The sequence below is a fragment of the Styela clava genome, chromosome 2, assembly GCF_964204865.1.
Source record: "Styela clava chromosome 2, kaStyClav1.hap1.2, whole genome shotgun sequence".
Taxonomy (NCBI): Eukaryota; Metazoa; Chordata; class Ascidiacea; order Stolidobranchia; family Styelidae; genus Styela; species Styela clava.
The window spans coordinates 20184168-20202409 of record NC_135251.1 but is presented as its reverse complement, the minus strand read 5'-3'; the positions used below and the strand labels follow the sequence as shown (position 1 = coordinate 20202409).

The following is an 18242-nucleotide window of genomic DNA, read 5'->3' as shown; positions in this document are numbered from 1 at the left end:
AAATTGATTCTGAGGAACGTTACAATACAAAATACCTAGAAATATTGTGCAAATAAAATCTATGTTCACGAGCAAGAATACTCACCCACATAAAGTGGTCACTCGTTCATCTCACCTATTTACTCTGAATATTTGAAGATTGACAAGCTATGGTTAATACTGATACTTAAAATTTCTACGTCAAAAATATTTTTTTAAATCCCTACTCAGATTATTTTGTGTTGACTGGATGTATACGTTACACAGTGAGGAAGTCTGAAGCAAAGGATTTGAGGAGATCAATATTTGAAATGTGAAACTTCATTCATCAATCTTATACGTGTAAGAATAAATAACTGCTTGGAAGAAATATGAGAACATTATGAGATTTTTGTTAGTTTGAAGGTAGGGCAAGCTTGTACGATATAGTACATATATATATATGTGTGTTTTAGATTGTAAACTAGCCCAGATTATCATGTTTATTGAATATGTATATTTCGTGATATGTATACATTAGTGTAAAATGATTAGCGAAAGGTGATCACTTTGCGCTCATGCATAAGGCAAATAGAATGCGTTTTCTGAGGTATTTAATTACAACGTTTAGGCTATTGCAGAACAATAATATTTGATTAGTTGTTACTTATCGATCTTTAGATCGGTAAGTATGTTGATAGGTGTATGTCTGTTTGTCTGTCTGTTTGTCTGTTAGATGCACGCAATATCTCATGAAGGCGTGGTTGAATCTTCTCCAAATTTTGCATGTGCATTCATCATATCTCGGACCAGAAGCCTATTGATTTTGGATGATTATTGGATTGGAATTATTCCGTATAATTAGCGAGTTATTAATTAATTAGTGATGAGACACGCGGTGTCACTATAGAGTCATGGATCGAAACCGCAGTTTCGATCGATAAGTCTTCGGCCTCCGACCGATATTCTCGTTTATATATTGTAACTTGATTTGACTTTTCTTCAAAAAGTATTGGGTTCCAGACACTCGCTTATGTTGGTAGGCCTATTTACGTAATTGATTTATGTTGATTTTTAGTATTCCTTCTCCTTCAGTGAAATTTGAGTGTAAATTAAAGTGTATACAAAACTGCACTCACGATACTTGTACAATGTTTGCATTCAGCATCAGATAAAGTAAGTTTTTCATATTTATCCGAGAAGTGAAAGTCTTGATCAATTACCGTTGCTTGTGTAGGCCTGGAATGAAAGCTGATAGGTTTCAAAAAACAGGTTGCCTCATTTTCGAAAACTATGTATATCTCATAGTTCTGAAAAACAAGATCTGATCTTCTCTGATCATCACGACATTTCAAGAACGGGTTTGCCGAGCACCGGGGAATATTATAAGCTTCTTGTTCATAATTTATAATTATCCATATCGGTCCACAATCTTAATAATCTACGCAGGGTAACAGGGCGTTGTCAAGCGTATTTATTGCGCTTGGGAAGATGCCTCAACAATCATTGTCATCATTTTCCCTTTGTGTATCAATAGATCGTACCCTCACGCAGGTTAAAAACTTTTGCTTCTAGTTACTTATGTTATGTTAAGGAACAGGTTTCTGTGCTAACACCCTGTTATCATTACCTATTTCTATCATAACGACTTATAGGTTTTTCTAGTTAAATTATATATATTAATAGGTGAATTACAATGATAAATATTTCAATATTTCTTCTGCTTACTTTGACTATTATTGGGGTGAAAACAAAACAATGTAGATTACCCGAACCTGTGAATGACTTCGATTGGGACAAGGTAATGTTTCTAAAGCGCTATAAATACACAAAAAAATTATATATATTTTAAATTGATGCTTTTTTTCAGATATCAGGGGTTTGGTATCAAATTTTGAATGCTGGCGACGTTTTAGACCGCGTTGTCTCCTGCTTTATAGCGAGTGAATTTGAATCAACAAAATCTGGTGGAAAATTCCGTTTTTTCGCGATACGAGAAAAGTAAGATATTTGCATGTTTTTTTTTTCAAAATTACTATTTTAAACATTGACACATGATATGTATTTATAATTGCTTAATGGCTCTTGGTAAGGTTATAAAAGTTAAATCTACCTCAAAATAGTGAATTAAACATAAATATAACCGTGTTTATCGTGAAATCTTATACATTTTAGTGAGAGTACAAAATATTATGAAATGCCATTTCACTACTTTCATCGTGGATTAAATATATATTTCCGTAATCGAACCGAAGGTGAGTTTAATTTACTTTGGTGTATACTAAAAGCACAGTTTGAACGGAAACGAACCTCAATCGCTTAACAAGAGAAAAATTCTTAAATATATGGACACGAAAACAAAAACGAAATATTTTACTCACAATTTCCCCTAACACCATATCCTGGACGAAGCTGAAATTGTCGACCATCGTGACGTACTCGTCCGGTAACCGTACTTTGCTAGCTTTACCAGGCTCTGTGACAATGCTGATTCATTCATGCGTCTTGTGCAAGCGTCAATTAAAATGCCGAAAGATTCCACTAACAACTGTAGTATTAAATTATTTACAGTACTTTACCTTTTACAATGTGCATCAGATACCTACAGTGCACCGATATCGAGAAACTTCTGACTTTCACGTCGCAAGATTTTGCAAAATCAAAACGCAAGACAGCCGTCACGATTGGCGGATTAATAGCCGTATTCCCACGAATAAAACATATTACAGGGAATTTTGGATGAAATATCAGATCTCATAAGATTCATATAACATTTTGGAATAAATGAGAGTAATAGCCTTCCGGCGACAGCAACAATTGATTACTAAAAATTTCAATGCAGTTGGTCCAGTAGTTAAAGAGAAAATCGATTTTTTTCCAATAATTAGAAGAAAAATTCTGACAACATATTAACAAAACGATCCAAAGGTCCAATTTGTGTTCAATAATTCGGTGACGGCGTTGTGACATTTGCACTCACGTACATTTTTATCCATGTAAATTTCCAGATACGTCCATTTGTACCCATGTGCATACACCCACGGGTGCAGTCTATATGCAGGTCCTAAAATCTATGGGTTGAAATGTATGGATGCAAAGGTCCGTGGTTGCAAAGTTAGTGGGTGCGAAAATCCATGGGTGAAAATGTCTATAGGTGCAAATATCCGTGGGTGCAAATGTCTATGAATGCAATCTGTAACTTGGTGCTAAAATCTGCAAGAGCATATGTACGTACGAGTGCAATTGTACATGAGTGCAAATGTCCGTGGGTGCAAATGTATACAGGTGTAAATATCTTGGGTGCCATTTACGGGTGCAAAGATTATGGAACCAATAATGTACCAATTGTTGTTCATAACGTTTCTTCTTAGTAATCTCGTTTGTATTGAATCTAACAAAGTGTTGCTTTTTCAAAGTCATATCAACCAGTCATATTTCATTCGATTCAGACAAGGTTTTCTTGCGTGAAATGGACATAGACTTGGAAAATCACCACTTACAAAACTCTCAAGAAGCCAAGAAAGGTCGGTACCGTAAATATACTGTAATGTGTAATGAATAGAGCAATTAAACTAACAGTAAATATAGATAGGTTCCATTTTATTGATGTGTTTTCAAAAAAAATTAAATTACCTATTTTAAAAATTAATTAATTGATTCAATAGTCTTGCTGCACATTAACACAAATATATTTTGGTAACGTTTCGTCTGATCTCGGTCAGGTCAGACTTCCTCAGAAATACATAGTTGAAGTATGTATATCTGTGTTAGTGTGCAGTAAGACTATTGAATCACTTAGGATAGTTATCTTCACTTCTGCTACAGTAACCTTGCATTATATGCATATACGGATCCACCAACGTGAAAGCATAGAAGACGGTAGTTAGTCTTGTAAAAATCCAATTGATAAAAATTAACTAATTTGATTTTTATTGGAACGTCCTTATACTTGGAATTATTTCAGCATATTCGGTTGATCTTGCCTAATTTATTTCGATGTAATTCCGAAGACTTTTTAATGCAATTTCTGCCAACATTTCCCATTCGGATTGATTTGTACCTCCAACTAAAAGTATTGCCCGCTTGATGTGTAAGGCAAACAAACATCTTTTTCCGTTGTTTACATCGACAATAATTATTTTAGTTTGATTTTTACAGAAGTTGATTCTCATTACGAACACCCGGAAAGATACTACTCTGATTACAGTTCTTTCATTATTATACCACTATGTGGAGAAGAAGGTGAGGGACTCATTTTATTGGTGACATTGAAATTGTAAGAGAATTCAAATCATAGAATCCCATTTTAAACTCTTTTTAATAGAATTCCCATGTATCACGATTACTCAGAAATTAAAACAAACGGTTTCCGTAAAAATTATAGCCACACTATCGCATTGGTGATTCTGTTATAAAGCTGGACATTTGTCTTTATATTTCCATTTTCTTTTCAATTAATTTAATTAATTTGTTTTTGATGTTCTTTTATTCTTCATTGACAGATGACCATTACATATTTATATTTTCCCATGATCCACATCCCTCGGCTGAAACCATTCTGAAGATAACGAATTTCATAAAAGAAATGGGCGAACAGTGGGCGGGTGTTTCTTTGTATCTGTCCGGCTGCACTCGCATGAAAAAATTTCCAAGTCTGTACTAGATATGGAATTTAGTTCTTAATTTGAGAGATGCGATATTTATACAGGAGTATTTTTATATTACATGACGATATTTCAATTTATAGAGTTAATATATATATCAGATTTTTAAAATTATTCACATATAGGCGCCCGTTAGTTTCTAAACACCGAGGTACCCGGAAACATCTGTGTGCATGGTATAATATATCATATTTCTTACATATTGCAAGTGATTGTGTAACGTGGTTTAGATTATTATAATGAGTGTTGCAAAATGCATTACTTTGGATTTCAGAATATACGTGTACAGTTGAATACCCTCACTGTTTGAGATTATCCTACTTTACCAACAGCTGTAATATTAGGTGAAAAGTGATACGCCAGCTGACAATATGAGCTATACATAAAGCACATATATGTTTTTAGTCACTTTCAAGTATGATTTTATAGCCTGGCAAATTTGTTCCTATATAAATGACAGAAACATGTCGAGAGTTTTCTAAGTATACTTTCAACTGTCTGCCGTTCTGTCGTTTTTCACTTAAAAGCAGCATCCTGTTCGAAAGTACTCTTGACGTTTCACAAATAAGAACTTTTCCTTGATAAGAGGCGGGGCCTGATAAAATTGCGAAATAATGTGCGTCAGTCCGAAGAGCTTTAAAACAATTTTGTGCTCTAATCTAGATAGCATATAACCATTGGGTGGCCCCCAAATCAATACATTGTGTGTCAACTTGCCATCGTTTTCATGCGACTCGATGCGAGTCTTATATTACTTAAAGTCGAACAATATGTCGTCACGCTAATAACCGAATTGCGTAAGTCATTTTTGGCGGCTTTGAGTGTTTCATAAAATAGGTATTTATGTAATGCTGCGCACCTGTCTGTTAACTTATTTTAACCCATAAAAATAGAGTATTTGTATGATATGCAAATTTGTTCAATTGTTTCGTCATAATGAATTATCATCATCGCTACCGCAGGACTATTGTGACGTCACAAAGGCAAAATAACCTCGGCGAAGGATATTTGCATCTTAAATTCTAGCTTACCGCTTATAAATTTCAATTTATACTACAGTATAGGAAGGCGTGAACTTGTGATATTCACTGTCTGAGTCCAGTTCACCTTGGTTGGCTTTTATATAAGGTAGATTGCTGTTTTATTCTTTAAATTTAACTTTAGTCTGTGAATGTGCAGAGCGTGTTGTATTGATGAAATATCTATTTCTAAACAAAAAAAATAATGTAATTGAAACAGATTAGCTATTTTGGGATTAGACATCGTATATACTAAGAATTACATTCGTTTTTGGATTGTTTGGTTTTCAGGACTGGTACATATAGTCAAGTTGCAAAATTGCGTATGTCCCCGAGTCATAGACACATTTCTGCCTAAGTCACAGTGCGCCATTATGACGTCACATGATGCGTCATACAAATTAACTTAAATCCAGCTACGATCAAAAAATTGAATTATGGCAAATTATTGACTCTTAATGGCATAGCAATATCATTAGGAAGTTTTTTACGTTTTTCTCAAAACTGCTAAAAATGACTTACGCAATTCGGTTAGTAGCGTGACGATGTTATGTATTTCAACAACGGACTTTGATCCCGTGCAATTCAAAGATTATAATTTTTGTTCAGCCATCATTTTCATCATAAAATCATCGGGTTGGTCATACTTCGGAGTAGTCTTTTCTGGGTCATAACCAAAAAGTTTCATTTCATTATAAATTTTCAATTGTTCTTCGACTTCTTTCGGGAGATTCCCAACCCATTTTGTTAGTCCATCCAAGTTCAAAGGTTTGAATAATTCTTCACTCGCATCTGGTTCTAATCTAAAATATTATTTTCATTGTAATATTTGATAAATAACAAACCCATTGTGTATAGTTTACCCTCATTGGAATAAATATCAAATAACTCTAGGAACAACTAGGAATAAAATTACTGAATTAAAAATGGTTATGAATGAAGATGATTGGTCAAATCAGCACAATAAAAATGAAGTATTACTTATTTTTAAAGAGTATTTTTTGAATTTTTTACCTTAATATTGAAGACTTATTGATATGTCTTTCGTGATGCAAAACTTCGTCGTTCCAGGGAATTCCAAGAAATTTGAAAATTTGTTTTGTTTGCATAACTGGTTTTAATACCAATTGTTCATATTTAACTATCAAACAAATTTCTTTTCCTAAATCCGCGCATTCATCGTAGAAATATAAATTATTGTCATTCCATTTTTTTAAAGTCGTCCTAAAAATTAAGACGAGTAAAGTCAGCAAGTAAATAATGAAGACAAAATAATAATTATTTCTAAATTTGCGTCGTTGAGATCATCAATTGAAGCTTTTCTTTTGTATATGAGGAATATAAATATTTTTTACTGCGTGTTTTCAATGTGTTTTGAAAGTCACAAGTATTTACTATGATCCTGCTGATATGCCTAATAGTTAACCTAAACGTAGCGCATTTACAAACTCTTCAGACGGCATATCATTGTTTTCAGCACAACAAGAAAAAGGTATAAAAACACGGATTTTGTCTGACGTAGAGAGATCATTGAGAATGGGACATATCTCAACTATCGTTTTTGTCCTAGAATTTATATTGTGGAGTCTGATGAAGGTGAAACGTATGATTTTATCAAACAGAGAACTACAGATAGTACTTTTAAATTTCGTTTGTGTCAGACCATAATATCTTAGTACGCCTAAGTGCTGTACTTGTTCGAAAAGTTTTCGTTGTAGCATAGTCTTGTAGTTAATTGATCTTACATACATACCAATAGTGTGTTACGTTGTTTGAATTCCTTTGTGACATTTCAGAATGAACAGTTGCTCTTGGATCTCTGACCATATAAATAAATTTGGCATTTGGAAACAACTTGTGAACATACCTAAAACGGAATAATGTGTATTTCATACATACACTTCGACAAGTATATTTCTAGTTGAACATGAAGATTATACTTACTTAGCCCAGGATAATATAAATGTGCTTTTGTAGCAACATAGTTTAGAATTTGGGCAAAAGCTAAGAATTATTTCCAACATAAATTGGGCCATTGCTTCATCCAACGCTTCTGGGTAGACTCCAGCGTTCACTAAGAAAAACTTTTGTTCAAATCTAAAAAAAAAATGTTATTATAAACAAATGCTTGATTAAACAAGCTGGTAGGCGCCCAGTGTGGATCTCCGCCGATGCTTGAGGCTCACGTTATTTCAGGTTTCTAACCGGCAATTGAACCGCGTCAATTGTACAGTTCATTTTAGAGCTGTGCGTCTCGTCGATATCTTTGCAAAATAGACATGCGGTAACTAATAATTATGTTCATAATAAGAGTATTCTCTTCTGTGTTTTGGGTAGCATTTTTGGAATTTCAATTTCGACTTGGTTGACTAGTTTTTTCGATGTTGTCATGGAAACGAAATTCAATCCGGACATTCTATGAAACGCTCGTTACTAGGGTGACAGGATAACCCACATGGGGAATTTCATCCCGATCGGTCCTGCCGTTTAGACACTGCAGCTCAACACACAGACAGAACGACTGAGAATGATAGTCTTGTAGATCGGTGATCTAATAAATGGATAGATAGAACTAAAGACAAATAAACTTTCACCTTGTCCACCTTGACATTGCGCTTAGCATATATTCCATCAGCCATGTTTCGCACCTACAATGTATATCTTGATGGGAATCCAGTATTGCCCTTGTCAAACTTGCGCCGCTGTGATTACTTCCTCCGATAAACACCAAATTAATATTTTTTTTGTCTTGTAACTGGAAAACATATTAAGATCTTTATGAAACACCAATACATGAAATTCAATTACTTGGGAAAACATTGACAAGTTTCGTTTTTGGGAAGCTATTGTTGTATTGTGTTAATCGCAATCGGTAGAAGGAAACTAACAAATGGATTTAGTTACAGAATTCTAGAGTATCATAACAAATGGATTACTGAATAATCTTAGTAATGGCCATATGAAAGAATTTAACTAGTAATTAAAGCTATAAGTATGTATAATAATTAGGGCATGATTGTGCCCAAATGGGGATATTACGAATGTACGAGAAAGCATATGAGTGATAATTAGGTACATTTTTACGTGCCTGCACGGTGTGACATTCTATCAGGAGTATAACTGAAATTCAATCAGAGTAAGGACTATCAACAATCATTTTTGAATCGTGACATAACCCTGTTATACATTATTATAACATGTGCCGATGGAACAATTGGGTTATAAGCTGCTTTATTGAGGCAGGTGTCCAAGGTCATAATATAACTGTAAAAATATGTTCACTACAATGATTCATTACTTAAATGGTTTCGATGCTAATTACGCTGGGTAACATATCTGTGAGATTGACCCAACAAGTAGGATATTTAGCATTGGCACAAAAATAGAACAATAAATACATAAAACAGCTGATACGACAATCAGATTGACAGAGGTAATACAGTAACCTAAGAGGCCAAAAGTGAAGTATATGTAGAATTTGAGATAACCCTACAATACCGCTGCATTTGACGACACTTTTCACGATGCTTATTGCTTACCGTTTTGTTTATATCTAAATAAGGTTCCCTTTTATTCATCGTTTGACACAAATAATGAAACATCACAGAGAAACACATACATGTACAGATTAGATACAACTGTTTTGGGCTGCTCTTTAACATTTCCAACTTTCGGCACATCACAGTTCTGGCCTGAAAACATTGATAAGTATTGTTTTTATTATTTGTCTTTCTAATTAGCTGAAAAAACGAAGTCGTGACAAAATTATATTCCGTCGATGGTCTGTAGAGAATTTAGCTAGATAGCCCGGAAATAAAGGTATTATAGATAGGTGAACTGCATTACGAATTGCACTAACGTTTCGGAATTTATCGATACATTACTATTAGCTTCTTCAAATGAGGTATAATTATATTGTAATTTGAATTAAAAAAGTATTTTGCTATGTTAATCCAATCACAAGAAAAATATTTACAACATCCCTAACAATATTGATTAGTAAGAATGCTAAACACTGTTTGTTGTTATTGCTGGATATCTGATTTCCGACAAGGACCACGGTTTCGATTCATAAAATTCACAGTTTCTCAACAAATTTAATCACAAAAAGCACATATCGTCACGCTAATAACCGAATTGCGTAAGTCATTTTTAGCAGTTTTGAGAAAAACGTAAAAAACTTCCTAATGATATTGTTACGCCATTGAGAGTCAATAATTTGCCCTGGTTCAATTTTTTGATCGTAGCCGGATTTAAGTTAATTTGTATGACGCAGTTAAGTGACGTCATGATGGCGCACTGTGACTTAGGCAGAAATATGTCTATGACTTGGGGACATACGCAGTTTTGCAACTTTACTATATGCACCAGTCCTGAAAACTAAACATTCCAAAAACGAATGTCATTTTCAGTATCTACAATGTCTAATTCCCGAAATAGCTAATAAGTTTCAATTACATTATTTTTTATGTTTGTAAAAATATATATTTCAATAATATAACACGTTCTGCACACCCACCGAAATACGACTAAGATTAAATATAAAGAATAAAACAGCAATGCACCCTATATAAAAGCCAACCAAGGAGAATTGGACTCGGACAGTGCACGCCTTCCTATACAGTAGTATAAATTCAAATTAATACGCGCTAAGCTAGAATCCGAGATGCAAAAACAAGAAAATACTTCGCCGAGGTTATTTTGCCTTTGTGACGTCACAATAGTCCTGCAGTAACCATGATAATTGATTATGACGAAACAATTGCACAAATGTGCATGTCATACTAAATCTCCATTTTTATGGGTTTTGGAATTCTTAAAATAAAATCTGAGTTAACAGACAGGTGCGCAGTATTACATAAATATCTATTTTATAAAAAACTCAAAATCGCCAAAAATGACTTTTGTTATTTGGTTATTAGCGTGACGATATTATGTTTGAACCTATGGATCACTTCATAAAAATAACAACTTTGTATAACATATTTGACCCTCGGAGAAAATGAGTTTTTTCATGTACATTTCAGACCTCGAATTTTAGTATCCAAATAAAACCCATAAACCTGAGCTAAATAAATACTGAAGGCAATTTTGCCTGTCTGGTAAAATATTAGCTATTTTAAAATTTATTTGCCAACTAACTGATAACCGCCTACTGAGTTTTTATGTAACGGATATAATTTGGCGTGAGCACTCGGAATATTGATTCATACAATATATACCGATGCCGCGCCAAGTACCTCTTCATGTGAAACATTATATAGTAATACTGCCTACGTTCATTTTAGCGTATGTCTTTTTATGAAACAGGAGAACTATGCTCAAATATATGGATATGAAAAAAAAAACAAGAATTTTTTTTACGAACAATTCATTCCAAAATCATATCCTGATTAAAGCTGGAACTGTGGAACAGCTGCCGCAACCCGCACTGTACCTGCTTTCCTGGTCCTGTGACGATGATGATTCATGCTTCCAGTCTAAACATGGATCAAAATACCAAAGATTTCAAGTCACAAATGGAGTATCAAATCGTTTACAGTAAAACTTCCGATTTCGCCAAGCACCCGATCGCTGGGATGATATTGCGAACCACCACACGAAGCGCTAGTTTTTATTTCGATGACGTCATTACACAAAACTTCAATGTGAAAAACGAATCCCAGAGAGCCCACAGAAAGTTTTGAAATAAATAAAAGTAATTTTGATAATTTTGTGAAAGTTTATTGGAACTCAAGAAACGTTGCAGGATCACATTCGTTTTGGGCTAATATTTGTAGATGGGTTGTTGCTGCCATATTGCATATCTCCTGAACAAAACTTTGAACAACTAAGAATCTACCCATACGTAACTATACGTTTCAAAATATCCAAGTGACTGCTGAACACAAATCTGCATCGCCAACGTAGTTGCATTAAACTCCCATATCATGAACAGATCAGACTGACCTAGAGTTCCTTTTTCTGTGCGTCTATGTGTTTTATGCACTAGTGGCTGTTCTGCACACTGTTCACACTATTTTTTCTTTTTGCCATGAACAAAGATTCCTGTTGGTAACTGGTATCATGTGCTGAAGATCAAAATGGCTATGATAAGAAGTTGTGTCATGTTTCGTGGAGAGCAACTCGTAGCGTTTATTTATAACGAATAAATAAAGCAAGCACGCAAATTATTTAGGTTAACTGAAAAGTCTGTTAGAGTAGATCCCGCGAGAGACATGTTAGCGCGACCAGCTTCACTATCAGAATGTCCTTCAAGAATGTCCGCAACGTGCTCGACAATGACGTCATAGCTCTCGATCAACATATAGCGGTAATTCACCAACACAACACAACTTCCGACAGAATGGCTTTTGTGGTGAGAGAGAATTTTTTTTGTCTTGCTCTTATATCACACATGCCTCAGTCAACAACCTGAGTAAGCAATGATTTTAATCACTCCAGAGAGGATTTTCTTTTTTGTTCCACAGAGCGTCAAATAGTTGAATTTGTTTCATCAAAGCGCGGCGGTGTGGCTCAACGGGTTAAGCGTTAGGAATACGCTCGCCACCGCACCTCTAATTACTCTGCGTGGGTTCGCAGGTTCGATTCCCATGCAGGGATGGTTATGTGCGAGAGGATTGCTGGACTCCTCGCCGTCGTTGGGTGGTTCACGTAACCGCTGGTCGGTTACGGCTTCCTCCACCACCAAGTCCATGCTTCCGAAAACAAACAATACAGTATAACTAACTAATCCCATACCCGACTTGGAATAGTAACCGGACGAGAGGCCGTGGTTCGCCATATAGATAAGCCGTCTTATCGGCTTTCCTCTCCCCCGGGATAAATATGTAAATCCTATCCTATCCTTCAAATTTATAATTATATATATGAACGATATAAGTCTTTTTGTCTCCGTTTGTGAATGAACACAAGGGTGGACAGAAATATACTGATGAGTGGGCAACAAATCTGTTGCAGATCACTAAGTTACCAAATAATTTATTGATAGGGTTACCATATTTTTGTGATCACAAAAAGGAACACCTCCAAGGACCCTAGCTGTTTTCAACTTTGAATTTACCGATTTTACATTGGGGGCCTACATTTAAAGCCATCACGGCTGTCTTCATTGTCATCGAGAGTTCATGCGCTGTCTGTCTAAATATCTGATTTAGTTTGAAAAATAGAACGGAAACAAAACCACGCATTCACCTTCAGTAAAGTAAGTAGGCTACCGGTACGCCACACAGCAACGACAGTATCGAGAACATGTTAATTGGTAATGATCGTGTATTACGCTGACTGGCTTAACGCCAAAGTGGGACTTTTGACTGACCGGTCTGGACGCCGGGACAAGACGTTGAAAAGTGGGACTGTCCGCCTAAAAGGGGGCGTATGGTAAGGTTATCTATTGTTAGGGTTACCATATTTTTGTGACTTCAAATCGGGACGCCTCGAAAGACAACGACCCCTTAGCTGTGATTTTATAACTTCACATTTTCCGATTTTACTACATACCTCGTAGGCCTACATTCCTACATTTAAAGCTGTCTCGGCTGTCTTTATTGACCATATTGTTATCGAAATTTCATGTGCATATTCTCTGTCCAAATATCGGGTTCAGTTCGAAAAATAGGAAGGAATTGACGTTAACGATACCGGTACAAATAATTCGAATTTAGACTAATTAGTATTGGTTTTACATGCGATACGTCTGCCATGAATGGGAATCAGCGGGAAACGAACGCATTCACCTTCAGTAAGTAGGCTAGCGCTGCGCTACACAGAAACAACAGAAACGAAAACATGTTTGTATATTATGCTGGAAAAGCGGGACTTTTGGCTGACTTATCGGGACGGCGGGACAAAACGCTGAGAAAGCGGGACTGTCCCGCCTAAAGCGGGACGTATGGTAAGCCTATCTATTGTACTAAACTCCTTAGATCTGAACTTGAGAAAAGGTTGCCGAATATTTTAGCATGTTCCGATCGCATTTTATCTGACAATTATCTGACAAGAGAAGAATAATAAATAACACAATCAAATGGATCAAAACTTTTTGTTGTACCACATCTAGTTAGGATTCTTGATATCTGGCGATTGAACCTCAGCTAATAACTTGTGTTTCGATTGTTTAAATTAGCAGGCCTACTCGGATTTTCTGTTGGCACGGACAAACGTCTTTCTCTTTTTCATTACTCTTACAAGAACGAAGGATGTTCTTTGAATTGAGTATTCAGAACAACAAACATGGTTTAATTTACATAAAAACCTTCTGAATTAGCCATAAAAGGTTTATCCTTACAGTAGGATTGCCCAATTCCGTTGCATTTCGTGGTGAAAATTGTAAATTGCACCAAGCCATGAGAAGAAATTTTTCATTATATTACGTCATTACTAAAATTATGGCGTTAATTTAAGTTAGTATTATATTTAAATTATACTGGTCAATATGCAATAAATTTTGTTACAAGTGAAGTTAACAAATAATAAACACCAATTGTAAAATTATTTCCATATATTTCTGAACAATTATTCTTAAAAAAAAATTGACAACATGAATATAACAATATAAAACAATATTTTAATTATGTTATATTTCTAACTAAAGATAGTTATTTTATATAATTTACATGTATAGGTTTCAACATATTGGATTACATATTTGAATTTCTCATCAAACTGACATAGAGAAATGACAAGGGCCGTGATTAATATTGTGCAGCCCATTGTAACAACATTAACTTGTGATGTTATTGTGCTTTTCTTTCTCAATCTGTAAAGTTATGTATTTTGTTATCATTAGTTCATTACTGACAACGAAGTGAAATGAAAAGAAAGACAAGTGCGAAGTAAAGAATTAACATAATTATTATCATGCGCGAGTGATGATAGAACACGTAGTCTACAACCAATTTATTACTTAGTTCTCAGCTTTCAATGTCTTCCCTTTTATCATGATATGTGAAATAATTTGCTCATTTATTAGAAATAAATTTTTAAAATTTATTTTAAATGAAAAGAAGGAAAGATAAGGAAATTAATCAGAGAATCGAGATTTGAAAGTTACACTAATGGTAACGAGGAAAAAGATAAGATAAGGAATAACTATAACCTTTTCTTTAACAAACTCATCCGGTTCTCCGTAGTTAGGAGTCCTGTCTTTTGGATTATATCCTAAAACATTTAACATCGGTGCAATTTTCAACATATCTTTTTCAACATCTTCTGGAATGTTACCAAACCATTGCGTGAGTCCATCCAAATACAGAGGTTTTGATACCTGATCGGTGGATGCCTCGGCTCTGTCGAAATAAAATAAGATAGAGTATTTTTTTTACTTTTTCATCGTTTCAAATTAATATAGACCAAAAGTACTCTTAGCTCATTGTTATTTGTTACTAATAAAAAGTTGATTGCCCTGTTAAACAATACACCCAGTCACGCTCAATAAGCATTATGATTAATTTCACAGATAAATACTCAATATTGTTTTCTAATTTTACTTGCTTTGAGAAATCACTTTGATTTGTATATTTTTCATGGTGCAGAACTGCGATACTCCAAGGTATTTCCAAAAACTTAAACAAGTTCTTTGTAGTTGAAACCGGTTGCAATACTAATTGTTCGTAATATACCAACTGACATATCTTCTCTCCAAGTTTTATACATTGTTTATGCATTCTTTCTATATTTTTGTTCCACGTCGACAACGTTCCTCTAGAACCAAATATGCGAAAGATCGGTATAACATGGATAGTTAATGTGGTATCGCAGGAAAAATAAACTAGACTTACAATTATCTTTGAAATTTTAATAAATTCTCAAAATAGACTATTTGATTTGGAGTTGTATGTACAATTGGAATTTCTGGATCGCAATCAAGTTTTCACGGAAGTTAGAAATCATATCAATATTGAAGTACACCTTTATATCACATTCATCCAGAAGCAGTTTTAATTCTGTTATTATTACACTCTAACTGATTTGATATCAGCACAATCATATCAATTTCACATACCTATAACTCTCAATATCATATGTATATAATTCCAATTTCCTTGATATGATAGAATGGGCCATTGCTCTGCCATCTCGTATCATTAAAACAAATTTTGCGTTCGGAAACAAAAAGTGTAGATATCTAGAATTGTTAGAGAAGTCTATAAATAAATAAAATATAACAATGCGAATGTAATAAGAGCATATTGGTTATGCATATCACTATACTTCGGATTACTCTAATTTAAACGATAACAGTTACCCAAATATATATGCCTAATCATTCATTTTATAAAATGAAAAAGAGCTTCTGTTGAAAAAATAATAACCTCATTTAGTTTCGATCTTGCTTTGATATTTTTTTTTTCATAATTTAACCGTTATAAGATACAATCTCACTTTGAAAACAACATTTGTAGAGGGTCCTTGTTGCAATAATGAGTAGCTGGTGGCGCATGACGAATTATTATTTCCAGAATAAATTGTGCAACAGCATTATCAGTAACTTCAGGATATAGTTTCGTCTTGGAAATGTGTGAAACTATCATTGGATCCCTGTGGTAAAAGAGATATTTCACCATTAAAGTTGTATTCTTCCCACATCCTTCCGTAATAGCTTTGATTTTACCCAAACTGAATTTGTTGTTCCTTGCCAATCAAAATTATATCAATGTTTGAACACGATGTCGACATGTGGATTGTTTTCTCATTAACTACTGGACCAATTACTTAGAAATTGTCGGTTGTTAAAGATATTTGTTGTCGCTAGAAGGCTATTACTTCCTGTGCGCTGTGTGGCTCATTTTTCTATTTAACGCTTTGTGTGGTGACGTCAACAAAATGAAAAAAAATACTTGTTTAAATAATATTCACACGTTTTCAGTGGTTTATTTTGCTTAATTACTATTACTCATAAACAACTATTTACTTTGCCATTGCCTCTCTCACCCCCAGTACGTTGAGTATTACTACAGTCTCAGGGCCGCATCTAATATCAGCATGGGCATCAAGCATTGTCCTTAGCAACGTTGTGCCACTGCGATGCATTCCTCCAATGAATATTATTTCCATTTGCCTTCGATTTCGAGACTGGAAGAAAAGGATTATTGAAATCGCCGACTCTTAATTTCATGGTTGTACTCGTATATTGATGACTATCTATTTCAGTTCCTCTATCTCACTGAAATCGCAACCTCTCAAAGATCTTGATAAAAAGTGCGATTGGGTATACCGTTAAATACTCGCAACCTTCAGAACTGACAAACAATTAAACGAGAATATCGGTCAGAGACCGAAGACTTATCGATCGAAAGTTAGGGGATCCCAAAACAGCGCTCTTACTCCATAGTGACACCTTGTGTCCCATCACTAATTAAAAAATAACTCGCTAATTATACGACATAATTTGCCAAAATCAATAGGCTTCTGGCCCGAGATAAGATGAATGCACATGCAAAATCTGGAGCAGATTCAATCTCGCTTTCGTGAGATATCGCGTGCATCTAACAGACATACAGACAAGTACCTATCAACATACTTACCGATTAAAATCGATAAGTAAAAAAAGGTTTTGTTCCTTTTTCATATACTGATTTTTTTATTATTCCCTTATTTTATTGAATAATTCATCAACGAAAGATTGTTGCTTATTAACGATAAATATGACATATGCTTGACTGTAATAAAGAAATGAAATTCCTAATAAAAATAGTTGGATAAAATGCGCGAACGACATACGGTTTCTGGTGAGAGGGTGAAGCATTTGGTAGATTAAAACCGAATGAGATTTTGCCCAGACACGTTTTTTTAAGTAATTTCATTCCGTTCTTGATAAATTTTATTGGAAGAAAAATTAAAGAATTTCAACGTAGGCAGACAGCTATCATTGCTGGTGAGGAAACAAGATCCGTTACAAACATTAACGAGAAAAACAGAGTTACTACTAATTTAGTATACTTACATCAACACTTGAATATAATGTCCATTGATCGGTCTTAGAATTATAATCCATTATTTGCAACAGAAGAAAAGGAAACACAAATGAACAAAAACAAATTAGTAGTAAACTACCAGTTGGTATATTACGCATCTCAATGAATTACAGATGTTGGAAAATTGTATCTTACCGATTTTGAAAAACTTACAACTATGGAGCGAAATCGAAAATTACTGAAAAGAGAAAAATTTTCATAGTTTAAGTAGTTCAAACTATTCGACGGATTCGAAACTAAATCCAGCATGGTTTATCCACGTTACGAAGATACCTGATTGAATACAACTCGTATATTATCTGAATACTATATGAACGAATGTGAGTACCAAACAGGGAATAGAATCAGTTGTGGTTATATTATATTTTGTTGTGGAGAAAAAGGCATTCCTCCCAAAATTATGTATTGAAAAACATTGTAATGAAACGAAACCCTCTCAACTACTATTAATTGTGGCTAAAATCTTTTTATTAATATTTTCAATAATGATATGCATGCACATTTTTATTTTAGCTTAATTGCAGATAGCCACTAACTTGGTTTATATCATATTTTTCAGCATTTTAAAATCAGTAATGGTTTTTGAATATTCAAAGTTTTAATATGGTGTATCAAATTCAAAGGTA

General features: G+C 34.3%; 4 protein-coding genes across 8 annotated transcripts in view; 1 reads left to right on the top strand and 3 right to left on the bottom strand.

The window, feature by feature from the left end:
• The window catches only part of LOC144418976 (protein-tyrosine sulfotransferase 1-like), a 35434-nt gene extending 23576 nt beyond the window's left edge, over positions 1 to 11858 (bottom strand). The window contains exon 1 of the mRNA XM_078109799.1: positions 11010 to 11858. The gene's annotated coding sequence lies outside the window, so the exon portion shown is untranslated. The remainder of the gene's footprint in view (positions 1 to 11009) is intronic.
• On the top strand, positions 1612 to 5587 carry LOC120335396 (uncharacterized). The gene is made up of 6 exons (XM_078109750.1): positions 1612 to 1759; positions 1829 to 1959; positions 2134 to 2213; positions 3408 to 3482; positions 4117 to 4200; positions 4461 to 5587. Exons 1-6 carry the CDS (start codon positions 1655 to 1657, stop codon positions 4619 to 4621), a joined length of 636 nt encoding a protein of 211 aa, XP_077965876.1. The 5' UTR covers positions 1612 to 1654; the 3' UTR covers positions 4622 to 5587.
• Positions 5610 to 9363, bottom strand: LOC120335896 (protein-tyrosine sulfotransferase-like). 2 transcript variants are annotated; one of them, XR_013473350.1, is made up of 7 exons: positions 9181 to 9363; positions 8236 to 8396; positions 7586 to 7738; positions 7395 to 7508; positions 6656 to 6865; positions 6164 to 6444; positions 5610 to 5830 (listed from the first exon to the last, which is right to left on the bottom strand). XR_013473350.1 is itself a non-coding variant. In XM_039403517.2 (6 exons), exons 1-6 carry the CDS (start codon positions 9319 to 9321, stop codon positions 6234 to 6236), a joined length of 990 nt encoding a protein of 329 aa, XP_039259451.2. In that variant the 5' UTR covers positions 9322 to 9362; the 3' UTR covers positions 5936 to 6233. The 2 variants fall into 2 exon arrangements, 1 of the variants encoding a protein (XP_039259451.2); XM_039403517.2 differs by lacking the exon at positions 5610 to 5830 and having other exon boundaries at positions 5936 to 6444; positions 9181 to 9362.
• Positions 11859 to 13659: 1801 nt separating the features above from the next.
• LOC120335894 (protein-tyrosine sulfotransferase-like) lies at positions 13660 to 17784 on the bottom strand. Of its 4 annotated transcripts, none has more exons than XR_013474337.1 (7): positions 17586 to 17784; positions 16554 to 16714; positions 16025 to 16180; positions 15645 to 15767; positions 15130 to 15343; positions 14739 to 14928; positions 13660 to 14399 (listed from the first exon to the last, which is right to left on the bottom strand). XR_013474337.1 is itself a non-coding variant. In XM_039403515.2 (7 exons), exons 1-7 carry the CDS (start codon positions 17712 to 17714, stop codon positions 14364 to 14366), a joined length of 1005 nt encoding a protein of 334 aa, XP_039259449.2. In that variant the 5' UTR covers positions 17715 to 17784; the 3' UTR covers positions 13660 to 14363. The 4 variants fall into 4 exon arrangements, 3 of the variants coding, with proteins under 3 accessions (XP_039259449.2, XP_077966133.1, XP_077966134.1); XM_039403515.2 differs by having other exon boundaries at positions 15134 to 15343; XM_078110007.1 differs by having other exon boundaries at positions 13660 to 14928; positions 15134 to 15343.
• Positions 17785 to 18242: the final 458 nt, after the last annotated feature.